Source organism: Heloderma suspectum, chromosome 4 (assembly GCF_057233095.1).
Source record: "Heloderma suspectum isolate Gila_16-S chromosome 4, 16-S_ref, whole genome shotgun sequence".
NCBI lineage: Eukaryota > Metazoa > Chordata > Lepidosauria > Squamata > Helodermatidae > Heloderma > Heloderma suspectum.
The window spans coordinates 49,147,274-49,175,039 of NC_139461.1; the positions used below are offsets into that span (position 1 = coordinate 49,147,274).

The 27,766-nt window shown below is 43.5% G+C and overlaps 2 protein-coding genes across 4 annotated transcripts; one reads left to right on the top strand and one right to left on the bottom strand.

The window, feature by feature from the left end:
- The first annotated feature begins 790 nt into the window (after positions 1-790).
- Positions 791-8,101, top strand: RBIS (ribosomal biogenesis factor). 2 transcript variants are annotated; one of them, XM_084849225.1, is made up of 5 exons: positions 791-847; positions 3,784-3,900; positions 4,918-5,034; positions 5,729-5,820; positions 7,704-8,101. In XM_084849225.1, the coding sequence occupies exons 2-4, from the start codon at positions 3,787-3,789 to the stop codon at positions 5,795-5,797; spliced, it is 300 nt and encodes a 99-aa protein (XP_084705351.1). In that variant the 5' UTR covers positions 791-847; positions 3,784-3,786; the 3' UTR covers positions 5,798-5,820; positions 7,704-8,101. The 2 variants fall into 2 exon arrangements, with proteins under 2 accessions (XP_084705351.1, XP_084705348.1); XM_084849222.1 differs by lacking the exon at positions 7,704-8,101 and having other exon boundaries at positions 4,918-6,584.
- E2F5 (E2F transcription factor 5) lies at positions 4,833-26,809 on the bottom strand. 2 transcript variants are annotated; one of them, XM_084849220.1, is made up of 10 exons: positions 26,439-26,809; positions 22,070-22,179; positions 19,951-20,112; positions 19,189-19,232; positions 17,537-17,601; positions 16,354-16,470; positions 15,315-15,573; positions 12,064-12,252; positions 10,472-10,516; positions 5,115-6,608 (listed from the first exon to the last, which is right to left on the bottom strand). In XM_084849220.1, exons 1-10 carry the CDS (start codon positions 26,625-26,627, stop codon positions 6,499-6,501), a joined length of 1,290 nt encoding a protein of 429 aa, XP_084705346.1. In that variant the 5' UTR covers positions 26,628-26,809; the 3' UTR covers positions 5,115-6,498. The 2 variants fall into 2 exon arrangements, with proteins under 2 accessions (XP_084705347.1, XP_084705346.1); XM_084849221.1 differs by lacking the exon at positions 16,354-16,470 and having other exon boundaries at positions 4,833-6,608.
- Positions 26,810-27,766: the final 957 nt, after the last annotated feature.

Here is a 27,766-nt window from a genome sequence, read left to right on the forward strand (position 1 = left end):
AAGAGTAGTTTGCATGCGGCCAGCCAAGGAAAAGGCACAAAACTTTACCCAGGGCTAACCAGCAGAGGGAGATGGCTTGTTTTCAATATAGCTGCGACTCAATCCTGGCAGAAGCAAAAGACAGTCAGCTCCTGAGCCCCTTTGCACCATCTCGATGTGTGCTGTGCTAGCCTAAGGGTGTAATCCCTTTCATGTTTAGACAGAAATAAGTCCTACAACTCCCAGCAATCCCCAGCCAACTATGGCTGGCTGGGGAATGCTGGGAGTTCTAGGACTTATTTCTGTCTACAAACATGCATAGGATTGCGCCCTGCCCGTGCTTGCAAAGAAGTGCCATTGCGCTCAATGAGACTTAACGCCCTCGGGCAGTCTTCTCCGCAACCTGGCGCCCTCCAGATGTGTTGGCCTACAACTCCCAGCATCCCGTGGCCGTTGCTGGGAGCTGTAGTCCAACACATATGGAGGGCACCAGCTTGGGAGGAGAAGGCTCCCCTCTGAAGGCCTTAGAAACACGGTGCAGAGGAGCTCAAGGATTCCAACTCCAACCCGAAGGCGCCTCGTTGCGCCCGCCGCCGCTACCCCAGAAGATGGGACATTTTCCCCCAGAGAGGGCCGAGGGCAGGACCGAGAAGAAAGGCAGCAGCCAAGGGCGAGGGCAGCCGTGCAGGCCAGCAACACTCCCTCCCTTCTCGATCTGGGCAGGCACAGAGGGAACGCCCAGACGCGTTCGGATGACGCGCGGCCGCACGTGGCCGAGCCGGAAAGCGGGCAGCCACTCCGCAGCCGGAGCACTTCTGGGAAGCGTGTCTGTGCCGGGAGGTTAACTGCGCCTATTGCAGAGAGGAAGGTAAAGTTACCGGGGGGGGGCTTCGGTGCCCGCCAGGTGCGTTGGACTCCAGATGCGTTGGACTATATTGTGGTTTTAATGCTTTCATAGTTTATATTGTTTAATCCTGCGCTTTTTGGTTTTAATTTTTGTGAACGGCCCAGAGAGCTTCAGCTACTGAGCGGTATAGAAATGAAAATAAATAAGTACAAATCCCAGGATGGGGGACGCTGAGACTTGTCGTCTAACACATCTGGAGAGCACCAGCTTGGGGAAGGCTGCTTCAGTGTATGCCAGCTGGCGGGTACCGGATTTATCGTAGTACAAGCCGAGGACCAGCAAGATCATCCCATCAGCTTGCAGCGGAGAGATGGGAAGCAGGGCTTCACCATGGTTCTGATTGAAGGACCTCCTTCATTTGTCTCCTCCAGTCCCTCAGCTGTTTCCATTCCAGCTGGTCATTATAAGAACTATTTGTTTCCTTGACGTTGTTTTCCTCCTCGTCCTCTTTTCCTTTTGTGTTGTGACTTTTAGGTTATAGGTCTATGGGAAGGGACTGTCCAGTTTTTGTTGATCTTAAGGTTCTACTTTAGAAGCCCTTTTGACTAAAGAGTAGAATAACAATGCTTTCAGCGACAGTAACAACAGATAGTGTTGCAGTTGATCCTCAGCCCCTAGGAAGAGTGCTCCTGTTCATGGCACCAGCCAGTTTGGAATAGTATTCTTGAAGCATTGTTAGGGGTGGGTGGGAGTTCAGGAGTGGGAGAAAGGGAAGCTTCCTCCCAAACATTATTTGAATTGTACCACACCTTTCTACCAAGAAAATAGCACTCAAGGCAGTTTACAATCATAAATAAAACTTCCCCTGCTGTCCTGTATAGCACTAGACAATTATATAGCATATATAATCTTATAGATATGTGGGAGACAGGCATACTTTTCTGGAAAGGCGGGGGGGGGAATGTCTTTTTCCATCTCCTTCTGAAACTTCTGTGTATAGTATATTTGTGTGTGGGGTGGAAGTAAATTCCCCCCTTTAATCCACAAACTAGGGAATCCCCTGAGTATGTAGAAACCATGCCCTTATTTTTGGGTGGCCACATTTTGTTTCCAAACTCATAGACACTCAAACACCCAAGTTTACTGTTAGAAGGAATAGTGTTGGGATATGTTCCAGTACTGTTTAATTGGTTGAATACCATGTTTTCAACCCTACCCAACAAACTGCTTGTTTATACTGAGTTCTAGGCCCAGTTCATACATTTCCCCATGTACAAGTGAACATATAGAGGGGAAGTGTGATCACTGCTCCTGCCTCTCAACCCTCCATGCTTTTATCTGAAGATCTGAGCAGAATGTATATATGCATAATTGTACCTGTAGTTGGGGGACCTTTTTCAGTTTATTAGTTTGGCAGTAATGAACATGCTTGAAAGGTATTTTGGCAGCAGGCCCCGCCCCCAATCTATGCTTGTTCATTAGCATGTCTGAAGAGAGCCTTTGGAGACTGAGGGATGGAGCCTGTTGGCATGATGCCTATCAGCCTCCCCACCCAAACACATGTTCATTATCCTCAAATTTGAACAACTGAAAAGGACTTTTAGGTTTTGCAATTCTGGGTTCCCAAGTGTGTATACAGTTGTATGTGCATAGATGTTTAGATGTGCTGTTTACAGATATATCAGTGGCTCTTAACCTTTAATCCACTACCACCCATGCAGTACTACTGCTGAATGTTCTTCAAGCCACAAGTAAAAAATTAGGATGTAAAAACAGCACTTCAGACAAGGAAACTTTCTTCCTTGATATATAGGTATATTTAACCTGCATGCAGACAATACCCAGATCTCAGGCACACATTCAACAGGACTCTTGAGCCTGATGGCCACCAGCCAACTCCTTAACGTTAGATTTGAGCCAAGGGGCACTTTTTGGAGAACCTGTTCCTCCCATGTCTTGTTCGCTATTAGCACCCTCTGTTGTTGTTTTCTGGAAGCTCATCACATTTACTTCAGTCTCATTGTTAAAGGATGCAGTTGTTGTTGTTGTTTTTCACCCAGATTGGTAGGGGACATTCCTGTCTTAAATCCTCTTTGGTGTCTGAGTTTTTAAGGGCCTTGGGGGAAAAGCCCACTCTTGTCGTTGAACGTAGATAAGAGCAGAGTTCCCCTTGTCAGCACTAGTGAGGGGAACTCTCTTGTCTCTGATCAGTGATTGGAGATAAGAGCAGTTTCCCTTGCTAGCACTGATCAAAGATTAGAGCAGGCTTCCCCTAGCTAACACATAGGTTCAGTTCACACATAAGGACTTCCCATGAGTTGTTCAAGCAATGGGTAGCCAGGGCTGTGTGGGAGTGAGCTGCCTCCTGACTGCTTTGTTTCCAGTTTCGTACACAACCCAGAAAAGCCTTTTTCCTGAGTTGTACTCTGTGACATCTGAACCCGGCACACAGGGCTGTTAAGGGAGAAACAATCCAAAGTTTTAACCTGTGTTCTCCCTCAACAACTCAAGAGTGCTGAGTTTGGATGTCGTTGAGCACAACCCATTGTTGGGTTGTTGACTAAACCAGAAACAAAGCGGTGAGTGGTCAGAAGACAGTATGCTCACTCCAGTGCATCCCCAACTACCCATGGTTTAAACAACCTATGGGTAGTCATTTCAAGGGAACCGCATCTTAGGCTCTCTTGATAAGTACTGTGGCCATCATGTGCCAATTCTAAATGTTTGACAAACTGGGCATCTGACTTTACAGCCTGATTCTATGTCCTTATTCAGAAGAAAGTCTTGCTTACTTTAATGGGACTTACTCCCAAATAAGTGTAAGACTGAAGCCTTACTTGCATAAAAGGTTAAAGGAGTTTTAAAATATTGCTTACTGCAGCAACATATTACTGAACTGCTAAAAATAATAGTTCAGATAGGCAAAATAAAATGATTTTTTTAAAACAACATTGTAGGCAATGGGCAAGAACAAGGCAAAAGGCCAGAAGCAGAAGAATGTATTCCATGTAGCCAACAAAAAAATAATGAAGAATAAAAGTAAAACAAAGCCAGTGACAACCAGTCTAAAAAAAGTAAGTATTAAAAATTATCTCTTGGTATTGCTTTGAACGTTTTGTTAGGAACATTTGTGCTTGTGCTGTGTACGTTAAAGCAACAAGCCATAGCAGTGGCATATACAGCTGCAGAGTAATGGAAGCCACAAGAGTATTAAATTCTACCTCCTCCTCAAATCCATAGTGAGTGAAATGCATGGAGGGAGAAATGAAAGAGTGTCTGCTGGCCCCACCTTGAGGAAAAGTGAGAATGGGGTTCTATGCGCAAATAACTGTGCGTGCATCTACGTAAGAAGCTATCCATTCTGTAAGAATGCTGATCTTGGTGACTACTAGGGATGTGGCGAGCGCAGTCCGGGAATTCGTCGAGCAACCCCCGAACTGTGCCCACCAAGACGCTGTCCTTGTTTGCCCCCCGCTCGTGCTCCAAAGTACTCACCGCGAACCTGTTCAGTGAGCGCTGCCATTTTCGCGACTTTGCTTTCTAGGAAAAACAGGAAGTTTAAAAAATCCGCATATTCAAATATGTGCAGTTTGGAGCTGGGAAGGCAACAGTAAATAAGCACAATATTAAAGGTATAATCCCTCTAATATTGCACTTATTTAGCTTTCCCAGCTCCAAACTGCGCATATTTGAATATGTGCATTTTTTAAAACTTCCAGTTTTTCCTAGAAAGCAAAGGCGCGAAAATGGCGGCACTCACCAACCGGGTTTGCATAAGTGCTGGGGAATTCACCGAACTCGTGCGTGGGTCGAGCACAGGTTCGGGGGGGAAGCAAGCAGGGATGGCGCTTCGACGAGTGCACGGAGAACCGAACTAGGGTGAGTTCTTACATCCCTAGTGACTACATTGTATCAAATTCCCTACCAAACCTTTGAAATGTTTTAGTGTAATTTAGCCCAAATTACTATTTTCCTTTCAAAGTAATGTTGAGAACATGGCATATTCAGTGTATGTTTTTATAGGCATTACATGGTGAATGCTTTATCTTTAGCTCGAAATAAAAAAGCATCAAACTTTCTTTTCCCCAAAGATCAATATTGTGAACGATGAGAAGGTCAACATGGTAAATAAGGTATTCACAGAAGTACAAAAAGAAGTTAAGCAGTTATCCAGAGCCATTCCATCAGACTCTTCAAAGAGAAACCAGGTAACTCTATTTGTTCATGAATTCTACCCTCTACTTCCAAAATCTAGTTTGTCTGAGTCTCTAAGGGTTTTTTTTAAAAAAAAAAAATCTTAACTGAGTTTTTTTAAAACACGCAATATTAATCATCAAATTATTTAAATTAGCTAAACTTCTGAAAACCTGCATAAAGCATAAATTAAAGGCATCTAACATTTCCCCTAACATTTTGTTGGGGAAATAAAGGTTCTTTTGTTAATAACTTGGTCTTTGGCTAGCATTCTTCCTAAAGTTGCATCCCTAAACAAGTTGACACAGGAAGTACAACTGTTTTGTTTTTTTCTAGGTATCCTGGAATGTAGAGTACTATGAATATATCAGGATGGTATTTAAAACCGAAGTAACTTCACAGTTGTAGAGATTTTCTAGCAGGGCCTCTGTGACAAAGAGTAAAAACGAAAAGACAACATAGCTGCTGGAATTGGATTTAAAGTAATGTTTTTTTTGGCTCTAAGTTGGTGGCCTTTCATATCCTGAATTCTTATTAAGTGAATGGGGAATTGCGTAGAATATACTGCATTTAGGCTTCAGTATTCAAATAAATGTGTTAGATAAAAGTGTTTTCAGGAACGATTCGTAAGACAAATGTACTGGCTACAGATCTTTCTAGTAGGAGAGAGCTTTAGTACCTATAACAGCATGTGTTTTTTCCCTTCAGATTCCTAAGCCTCTGGAAGGTGAACCGGCTAATGTGGACGCTGCTGCTATCTTACTGTCTCAGTTATAGTGTCTACATCAACATCACATCTGGTATATCAACACAGCAACTCTTTGTATAGTTTTCATTTAAAAAATCTTGTTAATGTACAAGCATTGGCACTCTTTAATACAAACTACAAATAGTGCTTTCCTAAATCTAGGAATGTGGAATGTTGGAAGTAAAAAAAGGAAGGAACTTAAAGTGCTAATAAAGAAGGCACTCCACAAAAATATATTCTGTGTTCACTGAAAAAAATTGAACATAACCTAGTCAATGCCCTTCGTTTTATAATTGGCAGTGGAAGTTTTAGACATAAGGCCAAAATGTCAGAGTGATTGTAGAAGGTTTCCAAGGGGCCAGATTTGAATAAAATGAGCAGACAGTTTGAAGTGGGAAGTCTAGATAGTTTTACTGGAAGCAAAGGTGGGATAATTTTGAAATTTTGCTTCCCAAAGAACAAATAAAGAGAACTAGGGCCTTAGAGTAACTGTATTAAGCTACTGTAATATTTCTTTTGGGTACACACCCGTGCATTATATTAAAAGGCCACTTCTGCTTAGCTGAGTTTAGAAGTTGTTCACAATAACAAAACTAAGAAGAAAATGTGCACCCAGTGTTGGTGAATTACAGAAGTTTTACATTCATTATTTTAAATACTTGCATTATGAAAATTAAGTCTACAATATTATATAGTTAGAGGTAGATGAGGCAATCTGGCTGCATCAAATCTAGTAGTTCAGTATCTGCACATCGAAAAGATCACAGACTCCTTCATTATCATCCAGGTTGAAGCTGTAGTCATCTCCAGGAGTAGGAGATAGCCGTAACAGAGGAAAAACTGTAGGAAAAAAGCACCTTCATTTAAGCACAATTGGTGTCACAGCTGTAGAGCCAGCCACTTGCAGTGAATCTAAGTATACTGACATATGGATGGGCAGTTCTGAAAACAACTGGATCATTCTCCCTTTCTGGTACCCGCACCATTGTTGCCACATTCTTCTATCATCCCTTTCAAGTTTGGGGGGGACTGTTTTGGCATATGAGCCTCTGTTGGGGAATGAGGCTGTGGAAGATCCTAGCCACTATAGATGACCATTGGGAATTTATACTAGATGTAGTTATTTGTTGGGCAGAAAGATGAAGGACCGTTAGGGGATATAACCCCAAATATTCATTGTTTCCCTTAAAAGCACAAGAGGTCATGAATACTAATATGACTTTTGTTGATGAACCAATGATATGTATTAGATGTTTTTGTTTAGATCTGTTATTTCTTGAAGGTTTGATTTGTTCTGCAGCTGAGAAAAATCTTGAATGAATTACCAAGGCACAGTAAATGCCTTGCAGTACAAATCCGTTATCCTCTGAGGCCCGCTTAGAATGGGCATGTTAAAATAATTGCCTACATTATCTTGTGACGGAAGTTAATGCATGTAAAAGAATGAGGCTGAAGTGGTTCTTTGCTCTCAGTTCTTTGTTCAATTCAGTTCTTGCTGATGTACATGGGTAACCTAAATATGGAACTGAAGTTTGCAGACCTCTGCAATGTAAAATAAGCTTCTGGCCACAAAGTCCTACCACCATGAGACTCTCCACCATGAGATGCCACAAATTAATCTCCTAGAACTTCACTTTGTGCAAGGCCCTCTCTAACATGTACAGGTCAAAATACAGGAATAAGGAACTGGTACCTTTGCACCATGAAATAAGCTTTGAACCACAGAATGCCAAAATGACTAATGTGGGTTGTTCGTATAAACTTTTAAGTTACAAAAATACTGGGTTGGATACAGACTTAGTCGTAGAGTCATAGCCTAAAGTCCCATTAATGTCAATGGGCCTACTGTAAGTATGACTAAATCTGAATCCAACCCATAATGTAACACATTTACTCCCAGGCATAAAGATGTTTAATTGGAATTTTTTTCTCCAGGTACAAAGTGGAAGGGATAACTTACAATGCTGGAAATCAGTTTGTGTGCTTGTACAATCTTGGAAAAAACAACTGGAATTTCTATGATGGAATCGGGAAACCACTCAACACAAGATGTGTCAATCTTCCGGCAACAGAGGAATGGTTCTAAGAATTCTTTAAGACCAAGATCATTCCCATCCATATTGTGACTATGCAGATGTAGAGGGCCAAATAATTGCCCATGTAAATAGATGGACTATGATTATGGGATGTTTAACAGAGCAGTAATAGCAGGTATACTTCTAAACTGAAACTGCAATTTCAAAAATTAATAATGTAAACTCCAATGTAAATGATAAATTTGTAATATTTTTGTTGACGTGTTAAATAAATATAAGACAGAATTTACAAATCAACCAGTTGTTGAATTTGTTTGCTTTAGACAGGATAAACCCTCAATCAGGATTCCACTGAATAGACGGGTTGATATAATAACAGGAATCTGAAGAATGGTTCTCCTAGATTTGAGCATTGAGAACAATTACTTATTTAGAGCTGAATTACAAAACCTAATCATTGGGATACCAGCACTCACAAGCGCCTTGCTAACATTAATGTGGGGGAATCATGCTTGAGAGAAACTTATGGAAAAATAAAGTTTGGGATGGACACAATGCTAGGGCATCCTGCAGGGGACAGTGGAACAGCTTAAAGGTAGTTTGGTGGAACAAAGCCCTCACGCCTATATTTGTGTACATAGTGGAAAGGTCCTGTAAGTTAAACTTAGGTCCTATTGCAGTCAATGGGACAAGTTAGTAATTACTTTAGCACACAGGACTGGATGCAGGCTAATTTAATCGTTTTAAGGGTACTGCAGGAAAAAAAAAACATCTTTGGACCACAGACCATGCTGTGTCCAACTTACAGGGGACAGCCTCTGAGTAATAGGGGTGTAAAACTGGGGTAGGCAAAACTTATTTTGAGATCAAAGATATGCAAAGTTCAGTTTTTTATTTAGGCTGTTTATGCATCTGTCTTAATGAGGAACCAACTTCATTGTTGTTGGAAAGGGTGACTCAAGATAATATACTACAGAAATTGTTAGAATACTAGGGTTTGATGAAGGAATCCCTGTTTAACCATAAAGTCACTCTCTCAGCCTAACCTACCTCACAGCAATGTTGTGAGGTAGTTACGGGGTTATTTAACCCATGGTGAGTTGCGGCACCCACGGGTGTGGAATTCCATATGCAATCCCTGCTCGGGGGTTGTGCCGTGTGAACTGAGTGAGCATGGGTTAACGACACAACCCTCAAGCAGGGGTTGCATGTGCAATCTGGTGCCTGCGGGTGCCACAGCTAGTTGTGGGGTACATATTCAAAATGGCGGCCACAGGCACCACACATGCACTGCAGCCTCAGCATGTCATGGGAACAGCCCCAGTGAGAGCCTCAAGCATACCACTGTGACCTCCTTGAAAGAAGGCTGGCAGACAGTAATTCTGCCAACAGTGTATGTTGCACTAATTCAAAGGCAGCATACTCTGCAAGCGTGAAAGACTTTGTCAGCTCCAGGGTACTGTCCGTCACAATGAAAAAAAAGCCACTTGATTAGCCACAATAGGCGATTTTCTCATTCAGCGTCTGCAATAAAATGATGTTTCAGTTAACTCCTGTTATGCCCTGGAATTGGTATTTACATTTGGATTCTATATTGTAAGCTATCAGCTGTATTCTGCTTCCATACTTAAATACAGCTTGATCCTGCGACAGTGTAAATCAGTATATATCTTCTCTGTAGCACAATGCAATATGCGAAGTTATTCCAGAATTTGAGTCATAGAGCTGGATCCAGCAAAAGCCTCCCACGAACAGAGGGACTCCTTCCATCAGTGGGAGACTTCTGACCTAGAGAAGCTTTTACACTGGAGAAATGGGTATGGCAGAGGAGATCTTGAAGGATTCTTCCCTCACCCTGTGTCCCCTGAATTTCTGCTGCAGGGGGTTTGGGGACCTTCCAGAACGAGGGAGATGGTGCTGGGGGTCACGGAGGGAGGGGGAATCAGTAAAAGTTGCCTCCCCCCCCCCACTGCCCTTTCCACCAATAGAAGCATTCTGAGTGGAACTCCACTTAGGGAGGCTCCTGCTGATAGAATAAAAATCTGGATCCAACCTATAGTAATGGGATACCTGAAGCTATTGTAGGAGGAACATAAACTAAGGTCACAATCCTAAGCACCTGTATTAGGGAATGAGCTCCATTGTCTTCAATGGGACTTGTTTTTGAGTAAACGGGTAGGATTATGCTGTGTATTCTGCAGATCTTAGGAGAAAACTGAAATTACTGGCCTGTGGTTAAAATTGTGGGTAGTATTTTAAAAGTAAGCACCACTTTTCCATTTCTACCCCTTCCTTTTCTTTGATTTTTACACAGACTAATGAGATAAAATGGTAATTTAAGTGTGTGATTCTGTTCACACATGTCTTGTACCCGTAAGGTCGTTTCTTGTCAGTGTTGCTCTAGTATTGTTTTTAATGAATGTATTAGAAGGGGCCATATCTCACTAAACTCTTAGGAAGGAAACTTGTTGCCTTGCTAACTGCAGTGAGCATCAATAGCTGGGAATATCCATCTCTTCCCAGTCCAACAGGTAAAAACAAAAAATCTGGTTGCATGTCCGTCCAAAATAGCACTGAGGGTATGGTGACTGGCACTTGTGGGTAAATGTAACATCTGAAGCAAAGACATCTCACTTTGTAAAAAGAAGACAATGAAAAGGAACCTACCATCAGAGGACATCAGTTCATCAATGATATCGCTGTTAATTATGCCTATTAACACAAAAGCATATGCATGGCTATTTGCATAGGTAATGAGACTAAATTAGCTAACAAAAAAGGTGCTCACACTTCTAATTGGCTCTTGCGGTAAGTCAGGTAAACATATAAGCTGGCTATTTAAGGCTTATGAAACTTTTGCCTGGACTTCTAATATTTCATGTAGGCTTTGGTGAAATGGACATAAAAGAGCTGCTTGAAGCCTGACATTGTGTTCTTAAGATACAGAGTCCAGGGTACAAAACAAACTCCAGGTAAGTTATGAAGAGCATATTGTGAACTACCAGACCCAGGGCTTATTTAAAAAGACACCCAGAAGGAGCAGCTAGGAATCAAACAACAATTAAAGTCAACAATTAATTATGCAGCACTCTATAGGTCAGTATTATGGAGCTACAGTAGATATGTGATGGGGGAGGGGAGCCTCAGATAGTTTGTCTACAGTCAACTAGGAAGTTTATGGCAGTGGTGAGATTTGAACTTACACATGGATGTGCTCTTCACAAGTGGCCCAAACTAATGTTCCCCAGAGCAACTCGTCTATGACTTTTCAGCGTATGGCAACAAATTAGCCTGTAGTTTTACAAGTGGAACTGCATTCCCAACTTGTAGGTGGAAATAGTCCTTTGAGGCATCCAAACTCTCTCTGTTCTCCTTCCGCATACTAAGGCTTAAAAGTAAAAGTGCTTGAAATGGACCAAAGATTTGATGTTGCTTTGAAGCCTGAATGTTCAAGCTCCCCATTTTTGGCAAATGCAGGTAGAATGAATGTCCAAATAGCATGAAAGTTGCGAGTTTCTTAATGTCATGTGCTCACTTGGAACATTATCTTGGGGCTACATGTGCATAGAACTAGAGCCAAACTAACACAGGCAGGATGGCTGATTTTCATCCAGTTTTGCATAGCCTTGCAAAAGTGCTCTCCCATTTGGCAATTTGGCAAGTGAAGTGTTATTGAAGAGTAGGAGAAAGGAGGGAACATATCAACCTGCTGCTGAAGCAACTGGGCAGATGTTTCCAGTCTTGTTGCACTGCACTGGTATGCAATGAAGCCACCAGCATAGCATAGAAGATAGGGAACATTTCCTATTCCTCTCTTCATTCAGATTAAGGGCAGTGCAAGGGGTTGGTTTGCCTTCAGGGACACTGCAATGTAGCCAACCTGCATTAACAGTGTGATGCTGAGAGATTTTTTAAAAATAGTACACCAAAGAAGCTACTGGCAGCAGGAGTGATGTGAAAAAGGTATGCTTGAGGCTGTGGGGGTGTTGATGCAAGATGTTAGGCCCTCAAAAGCCCTTTTCACACCTAAACTATTTGTCCATGAACATTTGGCTCAGCACTGCATACAACAGCTACAGGAGAAAAGGCCACCAGACATGCAGTCAGTATTAAGATCATCAAAAAGAAATCTAGCAGCTAAGCATTTCCATCAAACAGGAGTACTGGGCTGCTTTCCTTTCTTGTTTCCCATTTTGGGACAAAGGCAACCACCTCCCCACCCCTCCCAAAATTAGCATCAAAAGAAAGACGTTTGTTACCTCCAGGCTCATCCATCTTTGCTATGTCAAATGTGTTTGGCTTGAGAATACTATTAACATCCAATGGAAGGAAGGGCTGGCAGGTATTTGAGCTAGGTGTGGTTTCTGCTACAAGGCTATCATACAGCTCAGAATCTGGAATGCTGGCATAAAGACTTTCTGGAGCTGAGCTCTCTTGTAACCTCATGTCTACAACAGTGGAAAAGTTCAAATTAGAAATTGACATGCTAGTGCAGTGCAGTAGACAGAAATTGATATAGGGCAAGCTCTCCTTTTACCACAATCCTGATGTACAACTGAGAGGAAAGGCAAGAAACAAACATAAAAATTGCAACATTAGGAAGCATACAGGATTGACTGAGAAGCTGCTCTCAGATACATAAGGTAATTACACCCTCAGATTGAAGGCAGCATTCAAAAGAAAAATATTCAAGCCTCGCCTGAACCCCTGTACAGAAGGGGCAAGGCACGAGTTCAATAGGAAGGGAGATTCACCATCTGGGGCCACGAGGAGGCCCTCTCTCTTGTCCGTGCCAACCTAACTGATCTGAACAGAGGGCACTCAAGAAGAACCCCTGAAAGAGATCTTAACATATGGGCAGGACTGAATGGGTGAAGATGGTCTTTCAAATAGCCTGGTCCCAAGCTGGTAAGGGCTTTAAAGGTTAAGACCAACACTCTGAATTGGGTCTGGAACTGGCAGCCAGTTCAGCTGGCAGAGAATTCCAATTGTTTTCAGACTTTCTGACCCCCCCCCCCCCCCACACACACACCATCTGGGTGGCTGCAGTTTGTACCAGTTGCAGCTTTCAGACCATCTTCAAAGGCAACCCTACAGAAAGCACATTGCAGTAGTCCAGTTTGGAGATAACCAGTGCATGGGTAACTGAGGCCAATTAATCTTAGCATCCATTTGCTTTCAAATGGTGTTAATGCGAGCAGCACATGTTCAAGGTATTTGTAGACCTTCAAACTATCTATCACACACTGAAAGGGAGCAGTTCTGTCTTTCCTCTTAAATAGACCAACCCCAATTCTTAATATTTGGATTATGTTGCTAGATTTAATAGCAGTCACATAGAGGCACTGGCCACATTCATACAATTGTATCTCCACATTAGCTGAGATACACACAAGCCTTTTGCACTTCTCTATTTGCAGTGTGCAGCGATCAAATCAGAGCGATCAAATCAGGAAGTCTCTAATTAATCAGAATTTATTTTTTCATCCAAACTGGGAAACTATGGATACTAGCTTTACAGCAAGTCTGGATCTTACACCAACTTCAAGCTGTGGTTTAAGATCCTCTCTTGTTCCAAAACTGGTATCCATAGTTTCCCAATTTGGACATGCATGGCGTCCTCTTGTAGGTGGTTGAACCTTTCACAGTGGTGGTGGAGTCTCTTAGATCTGGTTGGCTTTGACCACTCCTTGCACGGTATTTCTTCCAGGCATAGTGGCACATTCGGGTTTGGGGGGGGCAATGGGAAGCTACCGCCGCCCCCACCCTCTTTGCCCGGCCGTGAGAGGGTGTCATGGTTTCTTCATGGTCTGTAAGCTCCAGGATGTTGAGGCATTTCAGGGGATGAGGAAGGGGATCTGTCCCTCCACCTCCCCTCTCCGTACCTCCTTTTTTTTGGTTAGAGGATGACGAGGATCTGGTGCACTTCCTCCCACCTGTTTGAGGTGGATCGGGATCTGCCCAAGGCATCTCTCCTCCTCACCCTCTGCTTCCTGGAGTGAACGCCAGGGGTGAGGGTGTGGCTGTGTCCCTGTTTGGAGTGTGACCTGCTACGCTGATCATCCACGGAGCTGAAGCTGGATAAGTGTGTGCGTGAGCAGGTGGGCCGCCTGGGTCGGGCCCTTTCCCTGGATGTGCTCCTGTGGGAGTGCGCTTTGTGCCTAGTCCCCTTTTGGGGGGAGCCCCTACATCTGATTTGACAAATGGCCTCCTCAAGGAGTTACAGCATGGACCTTTTCCCCTCCCAAAGCTGGGGCGGGGGTTGGCCCTAAAGCTGAGCTCCAAGCCCTCTGCTCCTTCTTCCAGGGGCCCCCATGAAATGGAGGACCCCAGTCCCCCACGTTCCCACGCTTTCTTACGACTCCTGACCGGGGGTGGCGGTGGTGGCTCTTCAGGCATGGCCTTGCGTAGTTTTGCATCGGGGGGGGAGCACGGGGAAAGGGGGCTGTTCAGGGTCCCTGTTGCCACCTGCACTCTCCAAGCCGCTCCTGCTCTCCTTTGGGGGGGGGGGGCAATGGAAGCCACAGCTGGTCCTCGCATACACTGCCATTCAGGCAAGCCTTGCTCTGCTCTGCCCACATGGCTGCTGGTGGCGGGGAGGGTGATGGCGTCATGTCAGGCCTCAGTCCCGCAGCCGTTACCTCCCTCCGGTCTTGGTTCCGTCTTCCCTCTGAGAGCTGGTCTGCCAAAGGAGCAGCCGCCCCCACCACGTTGCGACCAAAAGGTCACTTCTTCTCTTCTTTTTTGGGGGAGGGGAGTCGTTGCTCTCACTGCGTGAGAGCCTCAGAGAAGCTGCCTCCCACCAGGAAGGAAGTCAAACTGGTGAGCTTGGGGTAGGCCCTGCCTCCTGCAGAAGATCAAGCTGGAGACTGCCTTCCTGGACCTGGAGGCAGGGCCTTCCCCATACTAGCTGGCCTCCTGCACTTGGTGGGAGAAACTATGGTTAATTGAACTTCCTGGTTTAATTGTGGCTTGTGCAAAGGGGGAAGTGAAGGGACTGTGGGGGACAGGGAAGGCTTAATAAACCGAGATACGATTGTCTGAACTAGGCCACTGTCCCTCAGTGGTGTATTTCTACCCAGGAAATTGTTAGGGCCACAAGTACATAATGTATTAGATGTAGGTACATCCTTCTATTTGCATGGAAGTAGATACCACAAAGGAATACCTATGTCTCGGAAAAGCGAAATCACTGTATCTGCAGTGTTATTTCAGTTCTTAGTAAAGAGCTAAAAAGACCTTTAGAAGCACTGTGGGATAAAAGTGCACCATGGCATCAGGTTTCATTGCTGAGTCCTGTCTTCAGAACACATTGAAATTTCAGCTTATGACATTCCTAACCAGAGCTATACTTAGAAATCTTGCTGAATCACAGCACGGAATGTCTGCAAAGCACAATGGACACAGCCAAACCCCACGACAAGGTAGTGAGAACATCCAAGTACTGACTGCTGATGTTCACTACACCCGTAAGTTAATTCCTTTGAGGGAAAGAAGTTTCAGTACCTACCTGTTGACATATCTGTGACTGGTGTCTGTGAAAGGGATTGATCCTTCTTAGGGTCTCTAGACTCTTGTAACTTCTGAGGATCTGCATTTAGTGTAGGGGAAGTCAATGGAGCAGCAGACTGAGTTGGAGGTTGCAGGAGGTCATCTGGAGGTGGTACTGGAAAAACCACTGGCTTGGAGCTAGTGGACTCTTTATTAATGAGCAGCACGTGGATAGGCCCTGAATTACTCTTCAGATTGATCTGGTATTTCTTTTGTCCCTTTAGAAAGGTAGTATGGTTAAAAAGTAAAGTTACAATCCTTTTCAGAAGCAGCATTAGTAATTAAGCCAAATATGACTGCATTCAAAAATTGAGGGTGAAAGTTATGTATACCACCAGTAGAGAATCTGGTGACAAGTTTTCCCCTCAGCTGATCAGCTGGCTTCTTTCCAATATGACACTGTCGTGGTTCTATCACTGTTAATGTACAAAGACTAATGATACAGGTACATAAGCAGATTCCCTCACTTGTGCCAAATAATAAAACCATCCTAGCTTCATGTCTTCAAGATCATCATAAGATGCTGAAGAGAGTGAATTCTGTGGAAATGGCTGTGTAGACTAAATTCACTCCTGTCTAGGATTCCAGTGCTTTTAATGATAATATAAAAACATCCTTATAAAGACATCCAAAACGTGTCTTTAATGGGAGTAGGAGTTATATCACAGCTGAATCCTTCTCTACACTACCCCCGCCCCCCACAAATCTGTTTCAACAAATAAATGACAATTAGTCTGCCTCAGTGTAGCCAATTATTCAGCAGTTTTGAATGCAAATACACACTACTTATGCATACTCAAAAAGGAGTATACAGTGTCCTCTCATGAGTGTAGTGCTGCAGTCCTAATCATTCTGTGGAATTAAGTAATTAGCCCCTGGTTTTTTTAAACAGACAAGGAGAGACTCAAAACTACCTTTACTAGTACTGACATTTTCACAGTAATGGAGATAGAAAACACATATTTTGTGTTCAAACTGTGCTAAGCACTGGCAATTACCAAGCTGCCTGGACCGCCAGTTCTCTCACTTTCCCTCTCTTGAGTCTTGAAAGTGCTTGGAAGGATAAAAGAAGGCAGAAGAAAGAACACTGCATAAGAAATAAAATTCTCTTTTCTCTGTTTGCAGCAAGATAATTTCCCAGAGAGAAGAGGGTGAAGAGGAAAAATTGTTTAATAAAATATTCTCCATCTCACATATATATATAGTTTTAGTTCCTCCATATGTGACACTGCTTGAGAGGAGAGTTAGAGAATGCATAGATGGCAGAAATGTCCCTCCACTTGTTCATGTAAGCAAGATCTGAGCACATCCCTGCACTGGGATGGGGTACAGTGGCTAGGCATTGATAAGTCATAGGGAGGGAAGCTTGGCCTGTCAGCAACCATTCAAGTATGCTACTGATAAAACATGTTGATGAACAGTAAGCTATGCTGGGATCAGTTTCGTTTTTCTGTTTTCTGGTTTGAGCAGCAATTAAAATGTTATTATTCATTAATTCCCACTTGCATGAAGATGTAAACAATCTTGCTCTTCATAAAATACACAGATGAACAAGCATTTGGGATTAGTGAGTTGGAGCCAGACTTATGTCATGCTTAAAGCAGACCCACTGAAAACTATGGGACTTAAATTACTTATGATTAACTTGTCCCATTGATTTCAATGAGCTTACTCTAAGCATAGCTGAGTCTGGATCCAAGCCACTGTCAATTTTCTCCTTCAGTGTACAACAAAACAAAGTTTGTATGACCTTTTCTTACGCAATTTCAAAGTGAAATTATTAAATGATAAAAGACAAATATTATTCTACAGAAATATCTAAAAAAATTACTGTATTTTTGTTAATGGTATCTACTTCACTATCAATAACTGAACACACAATTCTATGCATGTATAGCGAGAAAGAAGTCCTACATGGCTGGCTGGGGAATGCTGGGAGTTGTAAGCCATTTTTTCTGTCTAAACATGTTAACAAATGGTACATTAATTTTCCACCCCAGTTTTTGAGAAACATAAAAAAGACTGAAGTTTACAAAAGGAACTAGAGGTATATTTTTCCATTTTGCTAAAACAAATTGCTCAAACACCCTCCGCCAAAGAAATTAGAACACATATACTGCTTCAAGCCAACAACACATTTTTTTCTAATCAATCAGATTAAAACAGCTGTTCTATACATACCACATGAGGTAGAGGAACTTCTAATTGTGTACCAGAAGGTGCCTGAATTGCTAGCAGTGTATCCCCTGATTAGAGCATAATTGTCAAGTGTTAACTGAATGCATTTATACACATTCCTGGATAGTATACAATCAATTCAGCATATATTTCTGTCATCAGCTTGAAATCTCCTACATGTTCATGCACTCAACAAGATTTATTATACCCAAGGGAAAAAAAGAAGTATGGCTATGGTCAGAACTGTATAGTCCAGTCTTCCCCAGCCTGGTGCCCTCCAAATGAGATGACTACAATTCCCATCATCTCCAGCCAGCATGGGCATGCTGGCTGGGGATGAGGGGAAGTGTAGTCCAACACTTTGGTGGACAACAGGCTGGGGAAGGCTATTATAACCCAGAAGAAAGCCCTACTTGATCCAAATTGGCTATTTAACTTCTGTGTTTCACCGGCTATATTTCCCATCCCTACCCCAATCTGGTGCTGCCTTCTCCTTTGCACAGGGGTCCCACACCACCCATGAAGCTTTCCCTTACCTGCCCCCTTCAAAAAAATAGTTTTAAGAAAAACTCTGCCTTGCTATTAACCCCTCCCTCCCAGCCTCACTATTCCCCTCCTCTTTAGCTCACTGTTTCTCCCCCTCCTAGCCTCTAGCATTGCTTTTTCTACCCCCTTAAAAAAGGTAAAGGTGTCCCCAACCAGTCGTGTCCGACTCTAGGGTGCGGTGCTCATCCCCGTTTCTAAGCCGAAGAGCCAGCGCTGCCCGAAGACGCTTCCGTGGTCATGTGGCTGGCATGACTGAACACCGAGGTGCACGGAACGCTGTTACCTTTCCTGCCGAGGCGGTACCTATTTATCTACTTGCAATTTCTTCCTTCCGAACTGCTAGGTTGGCAGAAGCTGGGACTGAAGACGGGAGCTCACTCCGTCACGCAGCACTCGGGTCTTGAACTGCTGACCTTTCGACCTTCCAGTCTGCAGTTCAGCATCTTAACCACTAAGCCACCGCGGCCCCGACTTCTACCCCCTTACCTTGTAGTTTTCCCTCCTCCCAGCCTCTAGTTGTATTCTTTCTCTCCGTCACCCCTCTTAAGCTGACTTTTGACTAGCCAGCCCCCCATGGCAGCCAATATGTGAATAGCCACATCCTGCACAACAGTTTCTCAAACTCCCAAATGTGCCCACAGGTCCAAAAAGGTTGGGGACTCCTACCTTAGCTTGTTTACTCAGACAATAAGTCTCACAGTGTTCAGTGGGGCTCATTCCCTGGCAAGTTGTTTAGGATTGCAGTTAGGATTACACACACTTACCTGGGAATAAGTCCCACTGAACTCCATGAGACTTACTTCCCAAGATACGTGCACAGGATTGCACTGTAAGTCTAATTCTCCTGCATAAAATGTCAGCATGCTGCATTTTGAATGGGAGAAACTGTTCTTTTGATTAGGCCTCCTGAGAGTTTCTTTGAGTAAGACAGGACTCTGCAAATCAGAATTGTTTCTGAGGGGAAAAGAAATGTGGCAGGGAATGCTGGGATTTGCAGTCCAACACATCTGGAGGGCACCACATTGGGGAAGACTGACATAATTATATGAACCACACGCTAACACCACTCATTACCATTTACAAAAAGATTAAACGTTTCATCAACTTACCGTTGAAGCAGTCACAAATGTCTTCATGAGTGATGTATGAAAAAGTGGCCAGCGTCAAGGAATTTTTCAAATACATTTCTAATGTAGCTTTGTTTCAGTATTTTGTCTGGCATACACTGGAGCAGTGACCAAAATTGCACAGTTAAGAATGGCAAGACTGTCTCCTCCCATTTTATAACTGTCTTTGATGGAATCGCACTAATGCTATGATCTATCCACTCTTACTTGGCACTAAGCCTCAAATAAAGGAGCTGTTGTGTGAGTAGACAACACTTCTGCTTTTACTGGTCAGGGCCCTTATCTTTTGTTACCCCCTCATATAACCTACAGCCCATTATGCCTTCTCAGAAGCTACATATGAGGGTTTGGGCAGGGTGCTTCTGGATCAACATGTGATATGACACAGTGGGCAAGTGTGAAGGAAATCAGTACAATGTAAACATGCATAGGATTGGGCTGGTGGTCATAGATAAGCTCCCAGTGGAATTTTGCCTTTGTCTGGACTTGTATGCCATCTTACTTCCAGATCTGCAATTTACTTCCCTCATATTCCACAAGGCAACTCTGTCACCCCCACTCACTTCCAATAGCCAGACACAAAACTACTATCAGCTGTTAGCAAGATGCTCCAACCACCATCTGAAAAACTGCCTATCACTATATAATCTCCAGTTGCTGCATGCCTTGTTTCACCAAGGGAGTGTTGTAATAATTCCATTTCATTCCATTCTCAAGAAATACACAGTATATTTTAAAGGATATAGTTTATTTGTGGAGTCTTCCTTAACATTTTTGATGCTTTGCTGCAACCACAATTTCTGCTGATCCAGTTCCTTTTCTTTTAGTTCTAGATCTTCAATTTCTGCTTCAAGATATCTCAATCTATCTACGACCTCCTTTGTATTACAACCAGCACCTACACCTCTTAAAAGAGAATAATAATTTCATACTACCATAAAGGGGGCAACATGTAGACAAAATAGTAAAAATATCTCAGCAGTAAGATTTTGGCATCTTAAGAAGTGTTAATTTTATATATGATTGGAATAGATATATATGATTTATATAATTTTATATATGATTGGTTTGCTTTCAAACACAAGTTTGAAAGCAAACCAAGTAACACTTTTTTTCTTGAGGAAAGTAATGGGAATATCACTGTAATGGTGATAAAAGATTGGATTTACATATCCACTTTTATTTTCTTTAAATAAAGGGTATCATGCATCAAGGTAGAATGACATTTTGATTCTACACGAAAAACCATATAGCCATAACACCAAGTATTTATTCTTTGCTTCTACACTCTATTTCACAACTGTGGCCTCATCTTGCTGTTTATTTTATAGTAACAGCAGCTTATAAAACTTTACATTTTCACATTTCAACCAGTGCTCATCTACATGCCTCCTAAAAGTGTACATATTTCATCTTGCTTATTGCCTATTGCTGGCATGGAACTAAGCAAAATAAACTGATGAACAAGCCAATTTAGAACTGACAAGATGGACTGGCAACCCTAGAAAGAAAAGCAATACAAGCTTCCCATATTGCATTAATATTTAATTTTCAGATGCAGAACTTGTGAAAAATTATTTAAGGCTCTAGGTGACACCCCAAGTAACTCACTAGCTCTTGTGTGTATACTGCCATGATTTGTTGTTGCACAATCTTGTTTACCAGCTGGGGCCTGCAGCAGTTGAATACATTATCAGTTATATTCACTGAGTTTCACCATTTACTGATTGTGGTCTGAACCCTTGGGTCAGCAGGGACTCCGTTTCCATGATGATATACCCTTAAGCTTTGCTGAAAAGAACTAAGGCAAAAGCACTGAACTGAAAACAGACTCTACACATAAGGGATAGCCAACTAGCAGCCTTGCGTGCCACACCTGAGCCCTGAAACTATTTTATCTCGCCCCAGCAGTCACATCCATTTTTAATGAACGTCTGATAAAAAGAATGCTAAGAATGATGCTTATAATGGGGGGGGGGGAGTTTTCAAATGTTGTAAGAGACAGAGATAACCCATTTTCATTTGTGATATTTTGGACATGTACCTTACAACTGTGAAGCCTCTGATGCTTGACCATCGAAGGTCAGGTTGTGGACTGTCACTTAGTGGTCGAGCACAAGCTCTACAACATGCAGAATGTCCCCAATTCAATTCCTGGCATCTCTGGGTGTGGCTGGGAAAGACTCTACCTGAAACCCTGGAGAGCTGCTGCTAGTCAGTGTAGACTGGGGTAAGCAACCTTTTTGGGCCTTAGGCACACTTGGCAATTTGAGAAACTGTCCTGGGTACCACCACAAAATGCCTGCCACGGGAGGCATGGCTAGATACAAAGAACAAGTAACCTGCCCAAAAGACTGTGTACAAGGCAAAGGTGGGGTCTGAACCCCAGCACGAAATAACTCCTTTGAACCCACAGTTTTCAGCAACAACAGAAGTCTATTTCAGAGCAATCTTTGCTGCTGGTAAGAAAACCTGTTGATTTAAACAAATAAAAACGTGGTAGGAGTACAGCACCTTGGTGGGCACCTAGAAAGTTGTCTGGGGGCGAATTGGTGCCCATGGATACCACCTTGCCTACCCCTGGTGTAGACAGTACTAAGTTAGACAGAGCAATGGTCTAATTCAGTATAAGAGAGCTTCCTCTGCTCCTAAACGGTTTGCGTTTGTGGCAAAATATACTTCCAAGCCCTGCCAAGCCACTGCCTGGAGAATAGCACCTGCACAGAATAGAAATGCTGGTGACTGCTGACATATATTAGCATCGATACAAAAATCTCTAAAAAGTATAAAATTCCCCATAAAGGAAAACAGTGTTAGCTTTCTCATTTTTTTGTGTTAAAATATTAAAAATTGGTTCTCTTACTTCCACTGGATGCTGTTTTTGGACTTTTTTTCAATGAGATCTATCCCTTCCAAAACATTGGTGATGTCATAGATCCGCCTTTTTTGTCTTACAGCTAGTGTATCAGCAGCCTGGTAAGAGAAGCAAGATAAAGAACAATACATGCAGATGAAGGGCAAAAGGGGAGGGCTCATTAGACGGCTTCACTGAATCTGTACAAGCCTTCTTGGGAATATTAATCACAAGTCTAAAAGGGCAAGTCTTCAACCTGCCATGGCCACAGATGTGCAGTTAGATGCCTTAGACCACCCTCCCTGTTTCTGGGGCAGGGATAGTCATCTTTAAACAAAATGCTTATAAGAATGACCTCCTCAAAACATAGCTATAGAATTCCCCACATGGGAATGAGTTCTTTCAGAGTTAGCCATGCATGAGTCAACTGAGGGAGTTCAGAGAGGGAAAGAAAGAGTTGAAAAGATGGTATGCTTTTCTTGAGCAGGATGCAAAAGAATAATCTGCTATTTTATTTTAAAATATGGGTTCAGGACTGTTGGGAGAGAGAGAGAGAAATGACAATTCACTGTAGCAAAGGAAGATAATTTATTTACATCTTTTGGCTTGCTATACCGCCAAATTATGGTTAAGCTGGAACTTCAGTGGATGAGCACCACCAAATGAGTGAAAAGTATGGATATTATGAGCAAAAGAGGTAATAAGACAAAAAGAAAAAATTAGGTTAAATCAGGGACATCCAAGAGGTATGCTCTAGCACACGCGGTCTTATTGCACCCACCATGATGCTGAAAGCAACAGCAGAAGGATAGTGAAGCTCAACCTGAAAGTAACAGCCAACGTGATTAGCAGCCTAAGCTCCGAGCCTCAGATTTTTGTGTTGGCATGGGTTCAATGTAAACTCGTGAAGAATCAGGCTGCCTGATTTTTTTCCCCACCAGGGAAGACAGTTTTCACTTTAGCATTGTTTTGTGATCCAATCTGAGACACTTTTGCTTCTTCTATTCTAGTGAAAAGGAGAGTTTGGGTTGTTCTCTAACCCAAGGACACATATGTATACTTTCTGGCAAGCAAAAAACAACCTTCAATTTTCTGTAGTAGTTTCTTCATCCCTCAGATATGTTCCAAGTCCTTATTGGTACAGCAATGTAAACTATGTTCACTGTTATTCTGAACCACCCTATACTCCCAGATTCAGAGCCACTTGCCACCAACACCCAATTTGTATTTATAGTTGATAAGATGGTTTAACTATACCTTATCTATGTTGCGAAACCTGGGTTTCTTCATAGAATATCCACATATTGGGTTCCCTCCATTAAGTGTTGTACTCTATGATTTGCAAATTTAAACTCAAGTACATTTTTTTGCATTGGTTTCACTTCTAGTAAAAAAAAAAAGTCAGTAAGCTCTCTTCTAGATACTCATCTCACTTTGTTCGGTAACCACACAGATGTTTATTCAACCCTGTGTAGAAGGGTGTGTATTGGAAACTAGGGGCATTTCAGAGTTTGTCAGAAAACTTCAGAATGGATAATGGCAAATTATACTTGTAACAATCCCCTAAAGCAGGGGCGGGCAACCTGTGGCCCTAGGGCTGCCCCCAGTCCAATGTTATGCATTCTTCAGTCTAATTTCAAAAGCCCTCTGCAAACAATCAGTTCAGACCTCTGGCAAGATCAGTGTGTCCCTCCCTTGGCAATGCACTAGGCAAGGAGGAAGCTGGAAGAGAGAAGGGGTGGCCCTGCCCACTTTGGGTTCTGGCTCTACCCACTGCAGGTATGCAGCTCCAACAGATTACCCTGAGGAAATGTGGCCCTTGAAATAAAAGATTCCCTATCCCTGCTCTAAAGCCTATTTGGATATATCCTTAGATAGCTGCCATGATATTCCTGGCTGACTGAAGAAATTCACCTAGGCACTGAGACACATAATGTTGCAAACAACTGCTTTCCTAAACATACTTCCACATATATTTTCTAAAATAGGTGTGCCTACCAGTAACATATTTTATGTTGTCCCAAAATAGAGATTAAGAAAGTAAACGTCTTATCTACTATATGATGCACATATTTCCCTCCACTCAAAAATTACACCGGTATAGCCACATTCCTGTGTTATAAAATACACATATCTTTGTAAAATGAATGTGGACCTACACATAAGGAAAACATATTGTGGTAACTGAACATTAAAGGAAGTAAAAGACTGCCAACAAGTGTTTACCTTCTTTAGTATAGTCTCATGTATCCTCCTGCCTTACTTTACAAACACACACATAATTTATGTGTAGGCCACAATAACAGATGCAGAAATGAATCCCATTCAGCTGAAAACCAAAAATGTGGACAGTGCAGCTCATTAAGTATACTCCTCTATACATTCCAATCAGGATTAATTAGGATATTGAAATTTTGGGAATCCCTTAAAAAAAGATACTGACTCACTCACCTTTATCACACATAGCTGATGCATGCTAAGTTGCCAAGACATATCTTTAGTTGGAAGGAAGATGGAATCTTAATGACCTGGCTTACACATAACGACAAACCATCATGGGGATGTGCTGCCTACAGTGTGCCCACCTCTTCTGCTTTACTCCACAATCCAGGATTGGTTCCTTTGTAGAAGTGCATTGTGACGTGCAAACCCAGACCAGTGGATTGTTTAACCCCTAAATAACCCAGCGGTCTGGGTTGTTGTCATGCAACACAACCTACAAAGGAGCTGATCATGGGTTGTGTGGTAAAGCACACCCACTCGTGCACAACAACCCATCGATTTTTCAATCGATGGGCTGTCATTATGTGCTAACAGCCTCAGTATGTTAGTGTAATGCATGATATGACCAGTACGCATGTAGACCGGTATATGAAATTGCCCCTTTTAAAAATGGGGATGGGAGAAGGGATATCTGGTGAACACTGCACTGGATACAGACCAAGTTAGATGAACTTAGTTCCCATTGAAATCAATGAGTCATGAGTGATGTGTCCCATCAATTTCAATGGGACCAAAGTCAACTAAGCCTGGATCCAACCCACTGGGTTTATATGAGGCGCATTCACATCACAGGTTCCCTTATGTAGGTGGTGGAACAAGGCACACCCACGTGCTCCTCTGTCATGCAAAGAGGGTATTTAGCTGGCCAAGTGTATGAAATTGCTGGAATGTAATTAGACCTTTACCCAGCTGAGTATAAGCATCAGCTGAAATCTGTTGAAAATAACCCACACTTCCTAGTGCAAGAGCAAAGATTGATCTTCTTTACTAACAAGCGCATTCTAATAGGTTGATCCTAAAGATATTTACTTGGACACAAGTCACACTGTGATTTGTGGGACTTATTTCTGGGTCAACCTGCATAAGTTTGGGCAGCACTTCCAGTTGTAGGTGTTTTGGGAAACAAAGGCATAACTTTTTGCAACTTAGCTCACCCAGGGAGAGATGATTGTAAAATACTTATAACTGCTATGAAACAATCGTTACCTCATATATCCACACCACAGCTTTTGGACGTAGACTAGTATTCCAATTTTACAGATGAGAAAATAGATGTTGATAAATGGCAGTTTGCCCTGGACCACCAAAGGAGTGCAGCATAAAATAGGAATGTGAACCTGTGTCCAATTCCAGGACCAGAGCCATGTTCAATTCCAGGACTATAGGAGAATCTCTGGGGGAGAGGGAATGGAGAGCACAGGCAGCATGGAACTCAGCAGTGGTGGTGGGGATCAGGGCACAGGTTTCCTGTCCTTGGGGAAAAGGGGGAGGTGAAGCAGTGCAGCAGAAAAATGTACTAAGAAATTAGCATTCAGGAGACAAGATCAGATGGAGTATTACTGTATTTGTAAGCAACTAAGAGCGCAATCCTATGCATAATCTAGAAAGAAAGCACGCCATACAACCCCCATTCTCCGGCCAGCGGGGGCTGCTGGGAGTTGTAGCACGTTCTTTCTGTCTAAACATGCATAGGATCGCGCCCGAAGTCACCGAGCCCTTAACCTAACGTTACCTCACAGGGTTGTTGTGAAGATAAAATGGCATCTTACCACACAATCCTATACGTGTCTACTCAAAAGTAAAATCCACTGAGTTTAATAGGGCTTTCCCTCGACGGCCACAGGGTCGCAGCGTTAAAATCCTGAGGGGAAAGGGGAAACGAGTTTCTTTTTAAACACCTTTATTTCCCCCCAGTACTACCGGGCCTCTCGGAGCATAACGTGCCTCCTCTCTCGCAGACCGCGGCGGGGGTCATTTCTCTCTCTCTCTCTCTCTCTCTCTCCCCCCCAAGCCAAGAGGCTTTCCCCGCCGCCCAGCCTCTCTGCCTTCCCCTCGAAGAAGCCCACCGCCTCCCCCGCACCCGCCGCAAACTCACCGCCTTCAGGTCGAGCACGCCGTCCTTGGCCTCCTGCAGGAGCGACACGAACTTGGTGGTGAGCAGCCCCAGGCTCTTCTCGTGCCGGCTGCTGCTGTTGGCGCCCCCCGTGCCTGCGCCGCCTTCCAGGCCGCCGCCGCCGCCGCCGCTGCTACTGGAAACCGACTCGGCCAGCGCCGCCGCGGCCATGCTGCATCTCCACCCCCTCAAACCCTCGGCCAGCGGGGTTTCCCCGGCAGCGACGGCGGCCCCACGTGGTCCTCCCGGCTTGGCGTCCCCTCCCCCGGCCGCGAGGAAGCGCGGCTGGGCCCTGAACGGAGCAGCCTCCCGGCCCACCGGCGGCTTTGAGGGGGAAGGAAGTGACGCCGCCCGCGCCGTTGCCGGGAGACGAAGTTTTGTGTGGGGAAAAGCGAGAGAAACGGGCGGCTCGTCTTTTAGGGGGTGGAGCCTGCGCGGGGCCCGTCCGTGCTTCCCCGCAGCCGAAGGCCGCGAAGGTTCCCCCTCCGCGAGGTGGCAGAAGCCAAGGGAGCGCTCTTGGAAGCGCAGTCCTCCGCGTGTCTACTCAGACGTAAACCCTGCTGGGTTCAACGGGGCTTATTGCCAGGAGGAATGTGTGTATCGGGTTAACGCCTTCGTCGTGTCTGGACACAGTTGGTAGTATCCAGTGTAAGCTCTTCCTACAGTAGATACGTTGAAATGAATGGGGCTTGTTAGTCAGGACTAACTTAAGCCATTCATTTCAGTGGGTTTACGCTAAGAAGGGCTAACACTGGGTACTGCCCAGTGGGGCTTACTTTCATGTGGACGTGCATAGGGTTGCAGCAGCCAGCTGCAATTTTTGGTATAGACTTGCAGGAGACCTAAGCACCACTCAGTTGAGTAGGGCTTACTTCTGAGTAAACACACATGGGAGAGCACTGAACCAGAGTTAACAGCATAGGGATAACCTAAACTTACCCTCCAGAACAGCCTTCCACCTGTGTTGGACTGCAGCTGCCATCATCCTAGGCTAGGGGAAAAGCTGCTCTAGAAAAGTAGTTGTGGCTTAAATGTACCACTGTTCTGTGTTTGGGTGTGCTATTTCACAGAAGGTCAACATGCATAAGGCTACAGAGGGGAAGGTGCATATGCTTTTAACACCGCATAGGTTGAGGTTTCACAGTAACCTCAATACACAGTAAAAAAAAATGTATCAGAAATTGAAATACGGAATCTTTCATGGAGTTCTGAAAAAATCTTTCTAAAATGGTGAACATGTAATGTAGCTATGATCTGACAGTTACACTGAAGAAAAGTGAGGGGGAAAGTCACTAAAATTGAACTACTTA

Excerpts from the sequence above, each read along its gene's own strand:
- RBIS (XM_084849222.1), top strand. The coding sequence starts at position 3,787 with ATGGGCAAGAACAAGGCAAAAGGCCAGAAGCAGAAGAATGTATTCCAT. Across the intron at positions 3,901-4,917 it reads TGACAACCAGTCTAAAAAAA|ATCAATATTGTGAACGATGA; the intron begins GTAAGTATTAAA and ends TTTTCCCCAAAG.
- E2F5 (XM_084849220.1), bottom strand. The coding sequence starts at position 26,627 with ATGGCCGCGGCGGCGCTGGCCGAGTCGGTTTCCAGTAGCAGCGGCGGC. Across the intron at positions 22,180-26,438 it reads GCGTGCTCGACCTGAAGGCG|GCTGCTGATACACTAGCTGT; the intron begins GTGAGTTTGCGG and ends TTCTCTTACCAG. Across the intron at positions 12,253-15,314 it reads AGTCACAGATATGTCAACAG|ACATGAGGTTACAAGAGAGC; the intron begins GTAGGTACTGAA and ends CCACTGTTGTAG.